This window comes from Microtus oregoni, unplaced genomic scaffold (genome assembly GCF_018167655.1).
Source record: "Microtus oregoni isolate MIOR12 unplaced genomic scaffold, Mior012 000037F_ref0000500, whole genome shotgun sequence".
Lineage (NCBI taxonomy): Eukaryota > Metazoa > Chordata > Mammalia > Rodentia > Cricetidae > Microtus > Microtus oregoni.
Window position 1 is genome coordinate 23,164,023 of NW_024543096.1, and position 18,806 is coordinate 23,182,828.

At 47.1% G+C, this 18,806-nt stretch overlaps 1 protein-coding gene across 1 annotated transcript in view; it reads left to right on the forward strand.

Annotated features, from left to right (window-relative positions):
* The window catches only part of Myo3b (myosin IIIB), a 288,989-nt gene that overhangs the window by 25,465 nt on the left and 244,718 nt on the right, over positions 1–18,806 (forward strand). Inside the window, exon 6 of the mRNA XM_041631591.1 lies at positions 4,940–5,085. Coding sequence (XP_041487525.1) covers positions 4,940–5,085 — 146 coding nt within the window. The remainder of the gene's footprint in view (positions 1–4,939; positions 5,086–18,806) is intronic.

Below are 18,806 nucleotides of genomic sequence, written 5' to 3' on the forward strand. Positions count from 1 at the left end.
TGCTTGTCCCCAGTCTCCCCTTGAAAGAAAAGTTTTGGAGGCCAAAGTGGTTACAGCTGCCATTTGGAAACCTCAAGGCTACCTCTGTGTAGGATAGCTATCGGTACTGGGCACTAAGGCTGCCAGTGCATAGATACTGCTGGTAATCCTGGCATCAGCGTTTCCCTTCTGCCCAAAGTGAGCAATAGTGAGTCTAAGCACCGCCAGTAGAGCCCTAAGTTTGCATTTCGAGGGAAGAACCTGGACACGCTCCATTAACCAGCCTCCAAACAGTTGCGCTGTGGCTGAAGTTCATCTTCCTTAACGGAGGTGTTAGCACCTCTACTAACCTTAATTCCTCCTACAAAATATCAGTGGTAAATTCCCTTCAAGGTTCCAGCCATCAAGTAAGTGCCTGCCCCAGAATGGCCTGCACTGCACTCTGGCTAATTTGCATGGGGGTGTGGACCCCCTCCTTTTCAAATACTATCCCAAGGTCACTTGCTTAGAAATCGTGGACGCCAAAGAATGTTAGAGCTGGAAGGGACGGCAGAAACGACTCTTCTCCCAATCCTAGCATTCTATAAATCAAGAGAGGTCCTGGATTATGAGTTCAAGACCAGCCTGGGCTGCATAGTGAGATTTGTGCACACACACACACACAAAGAAAGAAAGAAACAAAGAAAGGAAGAAAAGAAAAAGGGAAAAAGAAACGAGGGCTGAGCCCTGGCGATGGCTCAGTGGATAAGAGCATTTGCTGTTCTTACAGGGGACCTGGGTTTAGTTCCTAGCACTGCAGCTGGGCCGCTCACAATGGCCCATGACGCCTGTTCCAGAGTATCCAATGCTTTCTTCCGTCCTCCATGTAATCCCATACACAAACCCGTGCACAGACACACACATGTAAATAAAAAATAATAGCAATAATAAGTCAAGGACTGGGGACCCAGCTCAGGACTAGAACAAAGCTTGCCTAAGTCCTTGGCTTCATCTCCATGCTGAAGAAGAAAAACTGAGTGAGATCTTGAAGACTTAAGTGACTGTTTACATCCAATTAGGATAAACACAGACTCCCTTTGAACTAGCAAAAGGATTTCTTCAGTGTTGAGTGCGAAACCGGCATCCTTCTGGTCACCTAGGGTCAAACGTGTCACTGTTCATTGATGTGTCCCTCCTCATCTTCTCATTCAACGAAACTCCAAGTCCTTCAGTTTCCCCTTGAACTCTTCCACACATGCCTGTTACTCCCTTCCTGCGCCCTGTCACACAGACACCAAGTCTCTACCAGAGGTGACAGAGAAAGCGCACACCTTCGTCACTGTGGGGCAGAGAGGTGATAATGGAGGCAGGAGATGACAGGCTTTGTGGGGTTCTGGACCCTTGTCCACTTCGTCTCAACGTGTCAGTCTTCACATTTCCAGTATGACTTCCAGAAGCTGGTCAACTCAGTTCAGCACACTGCTTTGCCCGCCATAGCTGCCCTCTCATCAGAGTGCCCTAACAAAGATTCAGCTCGGGAAGTCTTGCTCCTGAAGGTCTCATCTCCCTAGGCGAGGGAGTCAGAGACCAGGCAGTCACAGCTTGATTAACTCAGCTTTATCTGAGACACAGAGGATGCTGAGAACCCCAGTGCATTTTCTCCTGCCCATGAAGACGCTCTCGCGTTAGATTTATAGGACACCCATTTACAAGATGCTCTGACCTTCAGGTGGGAAGCATCCTTAGAGTCTTTTTTTAAAAAAGTACTTCAGGTTTCCAAAAGCCTAAATAGATAAGTAAATAAATAAATAAATATTCTTTTATGAATTAAAAAAATCCATCACAGGTCTGCCCGAAATTTACTCTTGTTGAATAAGCAGCTACAAAAGGAGATAACACCCCCCCCCCCTTGGGTTGCCTGTGAAGACTAAGCTGTACTGTTTGACTTTCCCTCTTCAGAGCCTAGCATGTTGTCTGGCTTGTGGCTACAAAATAATGGTTTGTGGATGAGTTTATCCGTGCGATTTTCTCTAAACGTCCGTGGAAGAGTTGCTTTGGGTAGAATGAGCTGAGTTCTGGAGAAGAATTTGCCTGAGAGGTGTTTTTCTGCGTATGAAGACAGTGTCTGTCTGCAAAGACAAGTTGAAACCGGTTTTCATTATTTTATGGCAACCCTGGGGAAGCGAGAGCATGCCTCCAGTTCGACACTCTGGTGCTTTTGGTATTGCCTTTTGTGCTCTGGTTGAGATGGTGGGAATGTCTTCCTGGAAGCTGTAGACTATTGGTGCAAGCCGCTTCCCGTCATCTTTCTCAGCTGTCTTTCCCTAGTATTCTGAGATTTTCAAGCCCATCACAGTGTCATGAATAAACTGGCCAGCTGTCGGCTGATTGATAGGTCTAAAATGATGTTTATCCTGCACTTTCAAAATGTCATTCCAGAGAGGTGCTCAGGACCCTTTTTCAGGGCCCCTTGTAAATGCTGCAGGCTCTTACTTGATTGGGGTAGGAGAGTAGGGTGTTTAGGGGCATCGGAATAGCCTCTGGCTCCAGATGCAGAGGAATATGAACTTTGAAAATAGTGTGTTGAACACATGAAGGACAGTCTGCAAGAAGACATTCTGTTCCGACGGAGGGGTGGCAGCCAGACACGTGGTGGAGGGCCATGAGAGAACGTTCTCCAGTTCAGAGACCAGGAGGGAGAGACAGAATGCAGGAGGGAGAGACAGAATGCAGGAGAGAGACAGAATGCAGGAGGGAAAGACAGAATGCAGGAGAGAGAGACAGAATGCAGGAGGGAGAGACAGAATGCAGGAGAGAGAGACAGAATGCAGGAGAGAGAGACAGAATGCAGGAGAGAGAGCACAGTTGAGGTTGAGGATGGGAAGCCTGGAACATTCTCCCAGTGTCCTGCTGTGGAAGACAGCAGCTACGTTAGTTTTCCGTTGCTGCTGTGGAAATATGAAGATATAGGGGCTCAGAGTAACACACAACTTTTATATATACAGTTTGTATTATTTTATCTTTTTTGGTTTTTTTTTTATGTACATCGGTGCTCTGCCTGCCTGTGTTGTCTGTGTGAGATTCCCTGGAATTGGAGTTCCAGAGAGTTGTGAGCTACCATGTGGATGCCGGAACTTGAACCCGGGTCTTCTAGAAGAGCAGTCAGTGCTCTTAAGCACTGAGTCATCTCTCCAGCTCCACAACATACATTTTTTTTTAAAACTGTGCTTTACTTTGTGATAAATAGCCAAGGTAGGACAATCTCTAGAGAACAAACTTTATTCCCTCACAGTTTTAAGGTCTGTGAAGATGAAGGAGATGAAGGTTCTGTGAGAGACTCTTCCGTTCTCATGTCTCATATTGTCATGAATCTGTTCAAGAGGTTAAGCCTCATGACTGAACATCTCCCCAAAGGCCGCATTTCCTAACTGTTTCACTGGGGATTACATTTCTGACATGTTAATGGGGAGGGGGTAGCACATACAGATTGAAGGACTTTTCTTATGATTATCCAGGCCAGAAGTCCAGCAGGGGGTCTTGGAGTCTTAGGGTTTAAAACCATTATCTCCTTTTGGATACTTCCCTGACATCTGAGGTTTGAAAACTTCAACTCTGAGACCTGGACCTGGTTTTTCTCCATCCTTCCCACCTCAGTAAATCCATTCTCTGGTCAAACACTGCAGAGTTATCCATGAGCCATTTTTCTTAAAAGCTCTTTTACAATTCCAGTTGGTTCAACCTTAAGAATTACATTTAGAATCTGGTTATTTCTCACACCCTTATAGCTCTGTAACTGGCAATGTGTTGTTTTCTTGATTCTCCCCTCAGCATGCAGCCAGGGGATCTACTAGAGCATAGGCCAGACCTCTCTCTTGTCTGCCCACACGTAGCTGTTGTCTCCTGAGTAAAAGCCAAAGACAACATGATGGTCCAAGGGGAGCAGCCTGGCCAGCCTGCGCTCACCAATCCGGGGTACTTGGCCACCACACCTCAGCTTCCTGCCTGTGCTGGGAGGCAAAATCAAGGTCAAATGGAGTACTGGGTCCCTCATCCCCCATCCACGTGGTCCTTTCTTCAGCTCTCAAGTGATAAGGCACGAGTCTGTGTATGAGCCTTTTTCCTGTCAGACCTGGAACATTGTGATAGAAACCGAATCTTCTAAGGGTTTGTGTTCTCCAACCCAAGCAGTCATTTCTGATCCTGCTGCTATTCTACCCAGTTAGAACAGGAAATGCAATGGCAACTGCTAACAGCTGTTGAGGTGTAAGGAGGGCACAGATGTTCTTGATAGAAGGGAAACTACAGAGTAGGGTGGGTCCTACTTTGAATCGTAGGGGTCTTCCAACTCCCCCCCCCCCCCCCCCCCCCCCCCCCCCCCCCCCCCCCCCCGCTCAGTGTGTTTCACCGAGGATTCTGCAGCAGCCCTTCTTAAGAGCACCTGTTTTTTGTTGAATTTACTCATAGGTGGGGAGGGGCAATTTGCATATCAAGTCTTTTCTTTAAAGGAAAAAAGCCAGGCTGTTAGGGGCTGGAGTGGTTCCTTCCCCATACACTCCCTTGTGCTACTATTGGTACCGAGATGTGAGGCTCAGTACACAGTTTTTTGAATGGAACTAACACTTAAAAAAAAGTTAACAAATCCATCTGCATCTGAACACTCATGACTGTCACATGAGAACGGAAGGAAGGAACACGCAGAGAGAGGTATGTCTTGTGAATTTGAGATCAGCCTCAGCCACAAAGTGAGACCCTGGTTCAAGACAAAAGGAAAAAGAAAAAAGTCAGTAGCCATATCAGATGATTAATCACTTATGCATAAACAGGGTCTAGAATACAAACACTGCTACTATTCAGTATTAACACAGTCAATGGTGCAGAAAATGGTGAGAAAAAGGCAGAGTCCAAAGTTGTTTTTGTTGTAGTTTTAACACATCTGGGGTGACAGTGGGCTGATGTGCTGTGTCTTGCTTTTGTCTGGTAGGTCATTGCTTGTGAACAGCAGTATGACTCGTCCTATGACGCTCGTTGTGACGTCTGGTCTTTGGGCATCACAGCCATTGAGCTGGGAGATGGAGACCCTCCCCTCTTTGAAATGCATCCTGTGAAAATGCTCTTTAAGATCCCAAGGTAGGACACCAGATGGCGCTCTTGACTCATCAGTGCCTCGTGAACCCGGTCGGAGGGAAGCTAGTTGGTATGCAATTTCTCTCCTGATTTGAGAAAGCCTGATTGTGAGATATGTTTCCTTTTCAAAAAGAAGAGAAAGAACAACAGATTTGGGAGGACACAAGGAGGGGATGTTTCTGCAAGACTACACCCTGAGAAATGGTGTGAGCCTGGAACAGTTGTCAACTTCCAGTGCGACAAATTTCCCAAGATTTTCATTTTGTGCTTTGCACAAGAGGAACACAGATGCAGTTTAGGACTATATAGTTGGTCTAAACACTGCTGTTTTCTTTTCAAGTGTACTTTCTCTGGTATTAGGGAAATTCGGTGGCACACCCAACACATATTATTGAATCCACTCAGAGGAGCAGTGACTACTGCCTGTAAAACATCGTATTATCCTTGCACCTTATTCTTCACCCCTAAGTTCCAGCTTAGTGGGACAATCCTCTCAGAGGAGTCTTTAGGGGTGATTTAGATGCAAGTGTGTTTTCTACTCTCTGTGTACAAGAAGTGTGGTTCTTTCACGGAACTGAGCCGGACTGAGCTATGTTAGGAAGGTCAAAGGATGGGAAACCCAGCCCAGCCTGGGTACAGACTGATAGATAATCTTTCAAAGGAAGACTCTGGGCATTGGATGGAGTCACAATACACGCGTGTTGACCTGTCCTCACCCACACAAAGGCACAGCTATCTGCAGCCTTTACACATTTCTGGAGACTTCCATTTGCATTTCTGATTAGGTCTATTTATATGCAGATGGAGCTCTCGAGCGTTCATCATCATAATATTATCGCTTTAGACCTAATCCAGACGTGAACAAATCAACAACCAATCCTCCCACAGATCCTGACTCAAGTCAGGCTGGTCTTCTTGCCTTTCCCAAAACACAAAGCCAAGTGGTGGTGACCGGTGGAGCGGATGAAGCTCCTGGCTTTTGAATTAATAGTCTGGTTAGCGTTCAAGGGGATGCGAGGGTTGCAGGAGCCAATAGCAGCCCAGGGAGCAGTAGCAGGTCAGAAAATGAGAAATGAGGTCAGGAAGGATTTCTCTGTGCGTTTTGGTATATTATAAGGGCTTGCTCACTGGAGCAACACAGTTTCTCAAAGAGCTTGCTTAGTGAGATATATGCACATTCAATAAGAGAACATCTACATGGGTGTATTTATTCTTTTCTTTCTAAAAAGTATGCATTTTTGTACATATCCACTGTTCAAAAATCACCCAAGCTGATAAATTCAAGTCAGCTCAGAAGGTGTGTGAATGTGTGTGTCAGCATGTGCACGAGTGTACACACATTTGATTCAATAGATTCTTAGCTTTTAGCTAATTTCCGTGCCCACAGCCTCTGCTCTCCGATCGCCCCTATTCCAGTGCCCCTTTCCCCTCTTGCATCTGGGGAGAAGGCTTCAGATCTAGAACAAGATGACCAAATGCCCTTTCCCTACCTTGATGCAGAATGGCTCAGAGAACAAGGGCAGCTGAAGAAGTTGGTCTTTACCCTAGCATAGGCTGAGGCTGTTTCTCTGAAACTTCCCACCTCTCTGTTCCATTCTTCCTGTTCAGATGATGGATCAGGTATTGTCAGATAGTTCGACAGATTCTCCGTGCAATTATCTGGACTCAATGTTTGCCGTTATTGCAACTCTCATGGTCTAGCTTGACATTTTTGGGCAGGAAGAAAAGGACACAGTGCAGCCTACTTGATCAAACCGTATAGCTGGTTTCTTCTTAAACCCTGGAAGAACTCTATGGATTTATATTCACCCAGTGGTTTCTTTAAGAATTATCCTATCAGAATTGCACAGCTCTCTTTGAAGGGTTATGGGTTGACTTGAGCTGTGTGAACGTGTATACTCATTTGAGTACTAAAATGTATCATTTCCTTAGAAGAGCTCTTTGATGGAGGATGGTGAAATTACATTTATTTATTTATTGGGAGGGCATGGGAGAGAGTGTGTGTGTGAAGAGGTCAAAGAACAACTTTCATCAGTCAGATCTCAAGGGCTTGTTGTCAGCCTTGGCAGCAAGCATCTCTGTGTCACCTCACTTAACTCCCATTTACATATTTTAAAAATCCTGTTGAACTGTTGACTTTTTTTTTTCATGGGAGTAGGTCCCTGCACCCTGCCCTTCCCTCCCTTCCCTGCAAATAACATTATTGACAAAAATCCTTGATTCTATTTGGCGTCAGCCCCCCCCCCCCCCACCACACACACACCATTTGAATGTATTTTCGGTGTACTGGAATTTTCTTTAACTAAGCAATTATCCATGCCACGGTAGCCTGGGATCTAGAAAACTCATGGCTTCTTTCCTTGGATTCCCCTACTGGCCTCTTCCTGAAATTACACTGACTAAAAGACCCAGTGGGGGAAGAGAAGCAAAGCTTGGCTGAGTCATGGAAAATGTGGCTTTCAGAAGTCACAAAGGACTTGTGAGTTGGTGACCGCCTGGTTACCAAGGAGGTGAGAGCCTCAGATGTCAGTCCAGGCAGTAATTACACAGGTCCCGGGCACTGTGGGAGCCATGCAGCAGGCCCTGCGTGGATGTGTTTGATCTGGTTCCATGCGGCTTCCATCTGCCTTCTCCACTCTCTCGACCTTCGCGTTACAAGATGACAAACAGCAATCATGACCTGTCTTTGAAATAGCGTGACTCACAGTTCTCCCTACGAGGCAAACACACAGAAATTATCTGCTGATTGGCCCAGCATCCACTATCTGCTGAACCTGTCAGCATGTGTCATCTTGTCTAACGCCTTTGCTCCAAAAAAAAGTCACCCCCTGACTGCTGGCGCTGTCTGCTGCTCTTTTTCTTTCCTGGAGTTAGAGGAGAGGAAGAGAATTCTCTGAGCATCTGTAGATTCCAGTCTTACATGTCTCTTCCTTGAAGATGCTATTAAATTTCCAAAGGTTTGGAAGGCTTATATAGATGTATGTATACATATCTACATGTTTATGATATGAATATAGTTACATACATGAAACATATATATTTCACTTTAGAGGGGAATCTGTTTCACAGTCATAATTTCATGATTCAGTAGGGTTAAGGGAAATGTACAGTTATGTTGGTCTCTTGGTAACAACGCATCTTTCTTTAGCTCAGAGTCTCTAGTTAATGGTCCCCGTTGTCCACTGCGGGTGGGTTCAGGAAGCAATGGAGACCTGTGTGGGCTACCGTGTGGGTGTACTGAACAAGCGTGGAGACCTGTGTGGGTTACTGTGTGGGCTACTGTGTGGGCTACCGTGTGGGTGTACTGTGTGGGCTCCCGTGTAGGTGTACTGTGTGGGTGTACTGTGTGGGCTACCGTGTGGGTGTACTGTGTGGGTGTACTGTGTGGGCTACCGTGTGGGTGTACTGAACAAGCATGGAGAACTACGCTGTGCATTTATTTTCTGGGGGCCCCACGGAGGGTGACTTTGCTCAGTGTCTCAAGACGCACTTCATGCTCCCACTTTAGTCTCCGTAGAAAGAGGGGAAAAGAAAAGAAAACAAAATCCCCAAGAGTCCCAGTAGAAACTGGCTTGATCATTCTGATCTCCAGAGCTGGTGATTGCCTTTCCCGAAGAGAGCTCTGCCTGCAGTGCCCAGTCTCTCGGGAGAGGAGAGCATGTGACAGCCTCTGCTTCATAGTCCATCACCAAATCCAGGTGCTGTTCCCAACCGGCTGCGTGTCCCAGGGTTGCCACACTAGATTACCAGAAATTAGATGGGTCTGAACAATCGAGACTTATACTCTCATGGTCCTTCAGGCCATAAGTCCAAGGAGCACAGGGGCAGAGCTGTGCTCCCTCTAGAGCCTCCTGGGAAGCTGCTTCTGGTGGTTTTTGGAGGACCCGAGCCTTCCATCTTCTTCTCCATAGCCCTCTGCACTGTGTCTTCCTCTCCATCTCTTCCAGAGGCATGGGATTCCAATGCAGGATGAACACATCTCTAGGGCAACAGTCGTGCCAGAGTCTTCAGCTGCGAAGACCCTGAGGTCATAGTCTCAAGTCACAATTCAGTCCAACGCATTAACCAGCTTTCCTGGTCACCATATTCCCCGTGAAACTAATTTGAAGGCAAAAGCCCCAAACATTTAGCTAATGGGTGAGAAGAAGTAAATAGGAGAAACAATGATAAAGGAATTTGAGCAGCGGAGACCTTCCAAGTGCTGCTAATAACTATGTGGCGAGCCTGGCATTCTCTGTGTTTACCGGCTTGCATGTGAGCCCCGCAGTGACCCTGAGAGGTGGATGATGTCACCAGTCCTTTTCTGGGTCAGGTGACTGAAAGCCCGCAGAAGTTCTGCAGCTGGTCCCTGGTCTGCACATAGGGAGGGAAAAAGGATGTGAATCTGAGGAGCCTGACTTTAAAGCCCATGTATTTTGCTAGCACATTGAAATGTTAAACCCTCCCCGATTTTACCCAAGCAGCAATGGCTCCAGAGTGCACAGAGACAGATAGGGCAGAGGTTCAGCCTTTAAGAAGCTTAAGTGTAGCTTCCCGTCTGCATTCCAGATTTTAAGCTGATGTTAGCAACCTAAAAGTCAGAAGTTGTTAGCACCGGTGATTGTGCCAGTCAAGAAATTGAGGACTAGACGGAGGGTCATCACAGGGACACACAGGACATCTCTAAGCACTCATCAGTTTCTGACCCCAACCCAGAAACCCGTCTGCTTGTCAAGCTCCCCTTCAAACTGCCTCTTACTTCCTAATTTAGAGCATGGAAGAGCTTGAACCGAAGATCTCTGGGACGTGTTATGTAAGAGCAGGGAGATGCTTCAGAACAGCAATCTTTGCACCAGAAGTTTCTGCTCATGGCACGCTCTTAGCAAACTGGTATCTGCCAGGCCAGCGCTATTTCTGGAATAGCCAGCATCTTCCCTCCTGCCGCCCTTTGTTTTCTAGTTTTTCCTATTATTTCTTCAGCCGGAAAGCTTACTCTGGGTACTGGGGAACATCAAAGCCTGTTTCTGGCATCCTGAGCTGGAAGGCATTTTTCTTATGAAAACAGTATTTTTAAGCATCTATTCAGGAAGAAGCCATATAATAACCAGCATTTTCTACTTCGGGCGTGTTATTAGATTTTTGTGGCTAAATAAAGTTTTACAGCCTAGGCTGAGGACTTAGTCTCCGCTAGAACATTATGCTTATGTGGGAAAATATTCTCTAAGTTCTATGCTCCCATTACAAAAATGCTCTAGAGCCCAGCCCACTGAGAATTTAGAAATGTCCACGTCTTCTGTCTTATGACACCTTCAACTTTATTCTTGCACACTCAGTTGGATGAGGTACAAAAATGAAAAGACTTGGTTTCGCTTTGAGGAATGCCTTTTCTTCTGTCCCCAACTTTTACCGTTCACTGGTAAAAGTGAACCATGCAGAGTCCTGGGTAGAAGGGGAAAAAGGGAAGGGAAAGCAGACATTGAGAATCCAGGGTCTGGGTCCTCTCGGATGGCTTGAACACTGTTGGTGGTGGGGTTCAGGTGGGCAACTCACCCTTGGAATCAGTTGTGAGACTATCTGAAGATTTTCTTCAGAGATTTGGGGCCTGTAATTGGCTCTTGTCCCAAAAGAGAGTCCCGGGGCTGGCTTTTTATTTTGCTAAAAGACTTTACAAAGTCCTTTAGATCCTGACTTTCTAAATGCACAAATCAGATCATTCTGACATGGGACACAGGGGTCCTCATTCACGGCACAGCTGTGAGAGGGTGCAGAAGCAGTGGTCCTCTCTGCACAGCTGTGAGGGGATGCAGAAGCAGTGGTCCTCTCTGCACAGCTGTGAGGGGATGCAGAGGCAGTGGTCCTCTCTGCACAGCTGTGAGAGGATGCAGAGACAGTGGTCCTCTCTGCACAGCTGTGAGAGGATGCAGAGACAGTGGTCCTCATTCACTGCACAGCTGTGAGAAGATGCAGAGACAGTGGTCCTCTCTGCACAGCTGTGAGAGGATGCAGAGACAGTGGTCCTCATTCACTGCACAGCTGTGAGAGGATGCAGAGGCAGTGGTCCTCTCTGCACAGCTGTGAGGGGATGCAGAAGCAGTGGTCCTCTCTGCACAGCTGTGAGGGGATGCAGAGGCAGTGGTCCTCTCTGCACAGCTGTGAGAGGATGCAGAGACAGTGGTCCTCTCTGCACAGCTGTGAGAGGATGCAGAGACAGTGGTCCTCATTCACTGCACAGCTGTGAGAAGATGCAGAGACAGTGGTCCTCTCTGCACAGCTGTGAGAGGATGCAGAGACAGTGGTCCTCATTCACTGCACAGCTGTGAGAGGATGCAGAGGCAGTGGTCCTCTCCTGCTGCACGGCTGTGAGGGGATGCAGAGACAGTGGTCCTCTCTGCACAGCTGTGAGGGGATGCAGAGGCAGTGGTCTTCTCCTCTCTGCTGCACAGCTGTGAGGGGATGCAGAGGCAGTGGTCCTCTCTGCACAGCTGTGAGGGGATGCAGAGGCAGTGGTCTTCTCCTCTCTGCTGCACAGCTGTGAGGGGATGCAGAGGCAGTGGTCCTCTCTGCACAGCTGTGAGGGGATGCAGAGGCAGTGGTCTTCTGCTGCTGCACAGCTGTGAGAGGATGCAGAGGCAGTGGTCCTCTCTGCTGCACAGCTGTGAGGGGATGCAGAGGCAGTGGTCCTCTCCTGCTGCACAGCTGTGAGGGGATGCAGAGGCAGTGGTCTTCTCTGCTGCACAGTTGTGAGAGGATGCAGAGGCAGTGGTCCTCTCTGAACAGCTGTGAGGGGATGCAGAGGCAGTGGTCTTCTCCTCTCCTGCTGCACAGCTGTGGGAGGATGCAGAGGCAGTGGTCCTCTCTGCACAGCTGTGAGGGGATGCAGAGGCAGTGGTCCTCTCTGCACAGCTGTGAGGGGATGCAGAGACAGTGGTCCTCTCTGCACAGCTGTGAGGGGATGCAGAGGCAGTGGTCCTCTCCTGCTGCACAGCTGTGAGGGGATGTAGAGGCAGTGGTCCTCTCTGAACAGCTGTGAGGGGATGCAGAGGCAATGGTCCTCTCCTGCTGCACAGCTGTGAGAGGGTGCAGAGGCAGTGGTCCTCTCCTGCTGCACAGCTGTGAGGGGATGCAGAGGCAGTGGTCCTCTCTGCTGCACAGCTGTGAGGGGATGCAGAGACAGTGGTCCTCTCTGCACAGCTGTTAGGGGATGCAGAGACAGTGGTCCTCTCCTGCTGCACAGCTGTGAGAGGATGCAGAGGCAGTGGGGATCCCTGAGTCACCAATAATTGCCTTACTATTACAGAATTGCCACAGAACATTTTCCCTTAAGGCCACAAAATACAAGGGAAAGAAATTAAAACTAAACTCTTATTCTTGAAATGTAATAAGTGGGGGTAGTGGGTGTTTAATGGCACAGTAAGGATGGGTTTGCCCCAGGGAGTTTTGGTTTCTCTTCAGCAGCCCAAATTACTTCATTATTGGCCTTTTAAGCAATGAACCTTCACAATCCAAACTTCACTCATAAAGCAAGAAGTATCAGGAGAATTATCGTCATTTAGCATTTATAAACTACCTACTGGCAGAAAGTTATGATATACTCCAATAGAAAACAATTATCCTTTATGAATCTTTCTTTTGGAATGACATTTCACATCCCATTTTTAGTTAGCATCCTTCAGGATGCTTTGGGTGCATGCCCCTAGTCTGCCTTTGGAATATCCCCTGTACCCAGGACTTAACACTCCATTTCCTTGGGAACCCAGTGGCTGGATGCCCCTGGCAGGCATGCCCCAGAAGACTTCCACTCTATGAAACTGTCTCCAAATTCTATTCTAATTTGAACTGAGCAGCTGGGGCCATTAGTTCCTGTGGAGGTACAGCTTGCTGCCCCTCTGAGTCCTGGCAGACAGGGAGAATTTGGTTTTGCAACATTTCTTTTGGGGATCAGGTGGCAAAGCCTGAGCAGGTCTTCAGGGACTCCCAGTCCCCATCCAGGCTGAGCAAGACGCTTACCCTGGGAAAAAGGAGAGACCGGAGCTGCGGAGCGTTGACATACAGTGTTATCTGTGCTTTCTCCCTCATTACCCCTGCTTCCATTATGTTGGCACCATCCACTTAGGCTAAATCTGACTTAGCTCCGAAATGATGGAGGGATGGGCAAAGAGGATCAGCAAGGAAACAGAGCTCAAAATAGCGCCAAAGAGTCCAAGAACTCTGGCTTCTTCTCAACTCTAGAGAAAGCAGGGGCTCATGGGAAGGAATGGTTACAAATGCCTTCATGGCTTGGCAGAGTGGCAGGATAGGCAAGACAGAGATGAGGGTGATGAACTGGTCACCTGGAGGGTCTTTGCGGCAGAAGATGTCCATCTACAGAGTCAGATAACACCTATTAGAAATTTTATTTCTAATATTACTAGAATATTATTGTATTCTAATTATTTATTTATTAATAATGCTTAATTTTAATTGAATATTATTGTGTCAGTTTTCCAGAGCTGTGTAACAAACATCCCTAATTAGTTGTTTGATACAACAAAAATGTGTTTCTCAGGAATCTGTGGTTCTTTCAGGGCTTCCTCAAATCATGACTAAACTCCCTCAATACATCTGTGATCTGCTGGGGGTTGGGCTGGCACAGGCTGGTCTAGGATGCCTATGGGTAGAACGATTTAGCTGTTTTCTATGTGCTTTCTTATCTTCTAGAGGGCTAGCCAGGGTTGTTTTCACATTGGTGATAGGATTCTGAGCAAAGATTCAGAAAAAGGTAGAAAAAATTGATATTGGTTTATTGCTGTGTCCCTCAGCCAGTCTGTCCCAGCACAGCGAGCAGTTCCACTATCTTCCATTTGTGTAAATCTGACCAAGTTTCTTGGTGCCTCAGGTTCCAGCTTCCTCCCCTGTCAAATAAGGATAGAACTAGTACCAGCCTCATAGTCGTGAGGAATGAACGGATGTGAAGTGCTAAGAATGACTCATGGCAAACGCTCTTTCAGTTTGTGCTGGGTGTTACTAAAGCAAAGGTCTCCAGAGCATAGTCACCCTGAAAGGAATTTTCTTTCCCTGGTAGCTGAGGAATTGAAATCTCCCCTTCATGCAGCACCACCCATGAGATCAATCATTTGAAAGTTCAGCTAATTGATTGATGATTACATAAGGAATTAAGAGAGGATGAAGACAGATACTTAATAAATTTTTACTTCTTACATAGCACTTCTGTATCAAGGAATTTCACCATTAATATCCATCATCAGCTTGCTTTGGAGTTAACAGACACACTGTGGGAGATATGCCAACCACTGTCGTCCCTATGCCCACCCTTGGGCACTGTGGCAGGAGCTACCTGCAGCAGGAAGCAGGCATGCTCTGCCACCCAACTTCCACTGTGTCTACCCTGAATGGAGATGCTGTCATCTTTAGAAGGGACTTGCTTGTCAAGTGTATGATGGCCTTCTGCTTAACTGATGAGTTATATGTTCTGCCTTGGCAGCCTTTCCTGCCCCTTGGAAGGTCCAACTTTTTCCAGGATTCTAGAATTTTTTTTTGCATCCTCAGGTAAGGGGACAGTATCAGAAATCCCAGATCCAAGACCAAGGACTCAGAATTGAGTCATTTTGTACCCATTTTCTCTCCCAGAGGGAATTGCTTTTCTCTAGCTTAGCCTGGAAGGTCAAAAGCATTGGCAAGAGGAAGCAGAAACCCAGGCCAGGTGAGAGGGCAGAATGGGGAGCTAGGGTGTTCCTGATGAGTTCAGATTACTTGCCTGGGAGGAAGATAGCCAGGCACGGGAAGACATGGATAAAGCCGCTGCCCACTGCCAGGGGCCATAAAAGAGCACAAGAGAGTAGGACCAGGGCTAGAGGGATGGTGAAAGGGAAATGTGCTTCAGGGCTTCTAAGCAAGGAGGAAAGCAGAGGCTGCCTTCCAACTACCATCTGGTAAGGGATGTTCACACTCGGTTATCATCCTGAAAAGAAAAACCGGTGCTCACTAAGACTAGCATGGGGTATAAATCCTTACCTAAAACTACTCTTAGACCACTGTTGGTACTCTAAGCTAGGGTCCGCCCTGCAAACACTTGTGCCTGCCTGTTCCATGCCCACCCTATACGGAGCATTGAGAAATGAGAGTGGAGGAGGTTGAGTGACGTGAGTTGGCATTATACAAGTAGAAAAAGAGTTCTAGCAAATTGTCAGTGCTGAAGGTTATGGACTCAACTGGGCTACACACCCCCAAACCAGATAGGTCGACACTCTAACCTCCTATACTTTAGGATGTGGATGGATTTGGAAATAAGCTCTTGATAGAAGTAATCAAGCTGAGATGAGGTGATTAGGCTGGGCGAGAGGAACTTGTGTCCTTATGCAAAGGGGTTCATTTGGATATGATCAGAGACACAAGCAGAAGGAAGAGGGTCACTCTGAAAGCCAAGGAAGACAGGGTCACCAGAAGCCAGAGGAAGCACAGAAGGGCATTTTTCTTGAAGGCTTCGGCAGGCAAATGGCTTTGAGGACACTTGGAGGACTTTGGGCCTCTGGCCTCCTCCAGATCAGTGAGGCACGTTTCTGTTGTTCTAAGTCATTGTAATGTTTTTACTGCTTAGTTGCAGCAAATGTAGAGAATATAACTTGTGCTCTGAAAAGACTCAGAACCTTTTCTATGGAAGCTGAGGAGGAAGCTAAGCATCAGGGAGGAGCAGATTGTTCTCATGCTTTTTGACTCCTGGTACCAACCCTAAAGCCAGGAAAAGAGAATGTTGGAAAACTCGCTGTTCCCCTCAGCTTGTTGTTGAGCCTGCCTTGGTGGCCCATGTGATCTGGCAGAGGGCTCCCCTTCTAGTGTCTTTGCTTTGCTGATAGTGCATGGGCCTGGGTCCTCTTGGCTCTACCTTTTGTCTCCTTCCTTCCAAAGTTTGCAGATTAGCACTTCGGTGTGTATTAAAAAAGAAAAGAAAAATACCCAACTGGAACTAAATACATCTCTCAGCAGAGAAATAGTTCGTTGGCTTGGTAATCCTATGTTCTCTAACTGAAAAGGAATTTTAAAAAAATCAATGTACTGGCAAAAAATTGCAAGTAAGGAAAGAGTGACCCCCGGGGAATAAAGTTTGCCAAATGAGTTTGGCAAAATGCGAGCATTTCCTAATTAAAACTCTATAGTTCTCCAAGAGTATGTGTGTGAATGGTGACCTACTTACAAACGGACTGTAAACTGGTGCCAGGACTAATTTATTCAATCATTTGATAAGTATTTGTTGAGCATGTCCTATGGTCATGATACTACTGTATCAGGCACACAGTGAACAACACTAAGTCCTTGCTCTCTGGAGCTTAAATTCTAGAGGAAGATGTGGAGAAATGATAGACAAATAGACAAATATATTATGATATGCTAAGTGTTGATAAATGTCTGAAGTAGTAAGGGCAGCGGGGCTGCATCCCCAGCACCCCAGCAACCTGTTTAGCTTATGCCCCGAAATAATTACACGGACACTGTATTCTTTTTAACACTGCTTGGCCCTTTAGCCCTAGCCCTTACTGGCTAATTCTGTTATCCCCATCAACCCATCTCTAATAATCGGTGAGCACCGGTCTTACCCGGAAAGGTTCAGCATGTCTAACCTGGCGGCTTGCTTCATGGCGTGTGTCTGCCCAGGAGCCGGGAGCATGGCGTCTCTCTCAGGCGTCTGCTCCCAGGAGGAGAGCAGAGCTGTGGAGTCTCTGAGCTTACTTCCTGTTCCTCCCAGCGTTCTGTTCTGATTACTCCTCCCACCTATCCTCTAACCAATAAAATGGGCCAGGGCAGTTCCTTTATTAGCCAATGACCTTCCTCCATCAAATGTCTGTTGTGGTTCAGATATGAATGCCCCCCAAAAGGCTCACGTGTTGAAGGGCTAGATCTCATTGATGGAGGGTCTGGAAAGAGACAAAAGGGCTCTGATTTCACCAATGGTCTTGAAGTTGGGTCCTGGGTGGAGGAAGCAGGTGACTGGGAGCATGCCTTTGAGGGAGATCTTGTCTTCTTTACTCTGCCTTGTGCTTCTGCTGTGAGGATCTGCCTCAACAGAGGCCTGCAAGCAATGGCACAAGTAAGTCACAGACTATGACACCTCTGGTCACGTGAGCCAAAACAAATCTTTCCTTGGTTAAGTTTTTTTCCCCTCCAGGGGTTTGTTGTGGTGGCGAAAAGTCTGACTAAAAGCCTGCCTGTCTGTGGGAAAGAAAGTAGGCTAGGGAACCATTGAGTGACCGATGGGGTAGAGTTTGTTATAGTCTAATTTAAGGTGGTATAAGCTGAGGGACAGCTTCTCTCACAAGACAAAGAGGAAAGTCTCGATGGAGGAGAAGGAGAAGACAGAGAAAGGAAGCACAAGACCCTGAGGGACAAACACAGTGGCACAGTTTAGGACAGTAAAGAGGCCATGGTGGGGCGTGCTGAAGAGCACGGTAGGAGACGATGCCAAACAGGGAGCCGGGGACAAGGTGTTGTAGAATGGCCTTCTGCATCACTGTGGTGATTTGGATTGTTACTGGGAATGAACTGGAAAGCCACTGTGCTTTGGAACAGAAAACTGACACAGATCACGTCTGTGGAAATGGATCTAGATGTGGGTAACAGGAAGTTAGGAAAGGAGACAGTGACACAGAGATGTGACCAGACACTCTTCATAATGGGGTCAGAGGAAGCACAGCCTGAGGCTGGGGCAGAGAAGACAAGACTAGAGTTGAATCATGACTGTAATTCAAAGGTAGGGCTGGTGATTCTATTGCTTATAGTTGAGCAGCCAGACAACAGGACCTACCAATGAGGTGGTTGTGGTAGAGATGCCCCAGACATCCATCTCGGGCATGGAGATTTGTTAGCTACACAGAGATGTTGGGTAGGCAGCTGACAACAGTCTAGAGTTATATGGAGACATCTTGGAGACCCCAGTGTGGGAGAATGTAGGTGGCACTTAGTATAATAGCTACTGGACTCCTGGGGGTTGCTTCCAGGGCTAGAGATGAGACTGGAGGGAGAACCAGGAATGGATTGGAGAAGGAGTGACCACTGGGGTAAGGCAAGAACTAAAAGTCAAGAAAGCAAGAAGTCGGGAGAGCCCAGAACTTCTGAATCAAGTAAGACGCAGACAGATCGAGTCTGTGGATTTGATAAAGGTTATTGTTGGAGATTATCTCCTAGAGCCAATCAACACTGCTGGTTCTCTGGTGCTCTGAAACCAGCTTTTCTGGATCATTGGTTTCCTCCAGCTTGTGATCGTAAGATCAGTGCTCTACGTGGTGATGCATCCTGCTCATCCTTGTCTGTCAGGGGTGAGGGTTGAGGGGTGGGGATCCGATGGATGACCCTGGCACAGTAACAGGAGGTCTTGGGTTTTGTGTTGACATTATAAATAGCCATCTGGAGGGGACTTCAGGCATCTCGGATCATGACATGTCTCGTCCATAAGTCATAAGTTGACAGAAAGCCACTAAAAGCTATGTTCAGCCCTATGTCATTCCTCACAGGTACTTTGTGGTGACAATGGTGTCTAATAGTGGACAGTGGAGGAAGGACTAGCTGGGATTAAGGATGTGTTGCCATGAAGGACTCTCTTAAGACTTTTACCACAGGGCATATTTATATGGGGTTTGTGTTAAAAAATTTAAAAAGTGCACACATTTTTGCTCTGCCTCTAGAGTCTGTCTGTTCAGTAGCTGAAGTAATAAGGGCGGCAGGGCTGCGTTCTCAGCACCCCCGGCCGCCTGCCCGGC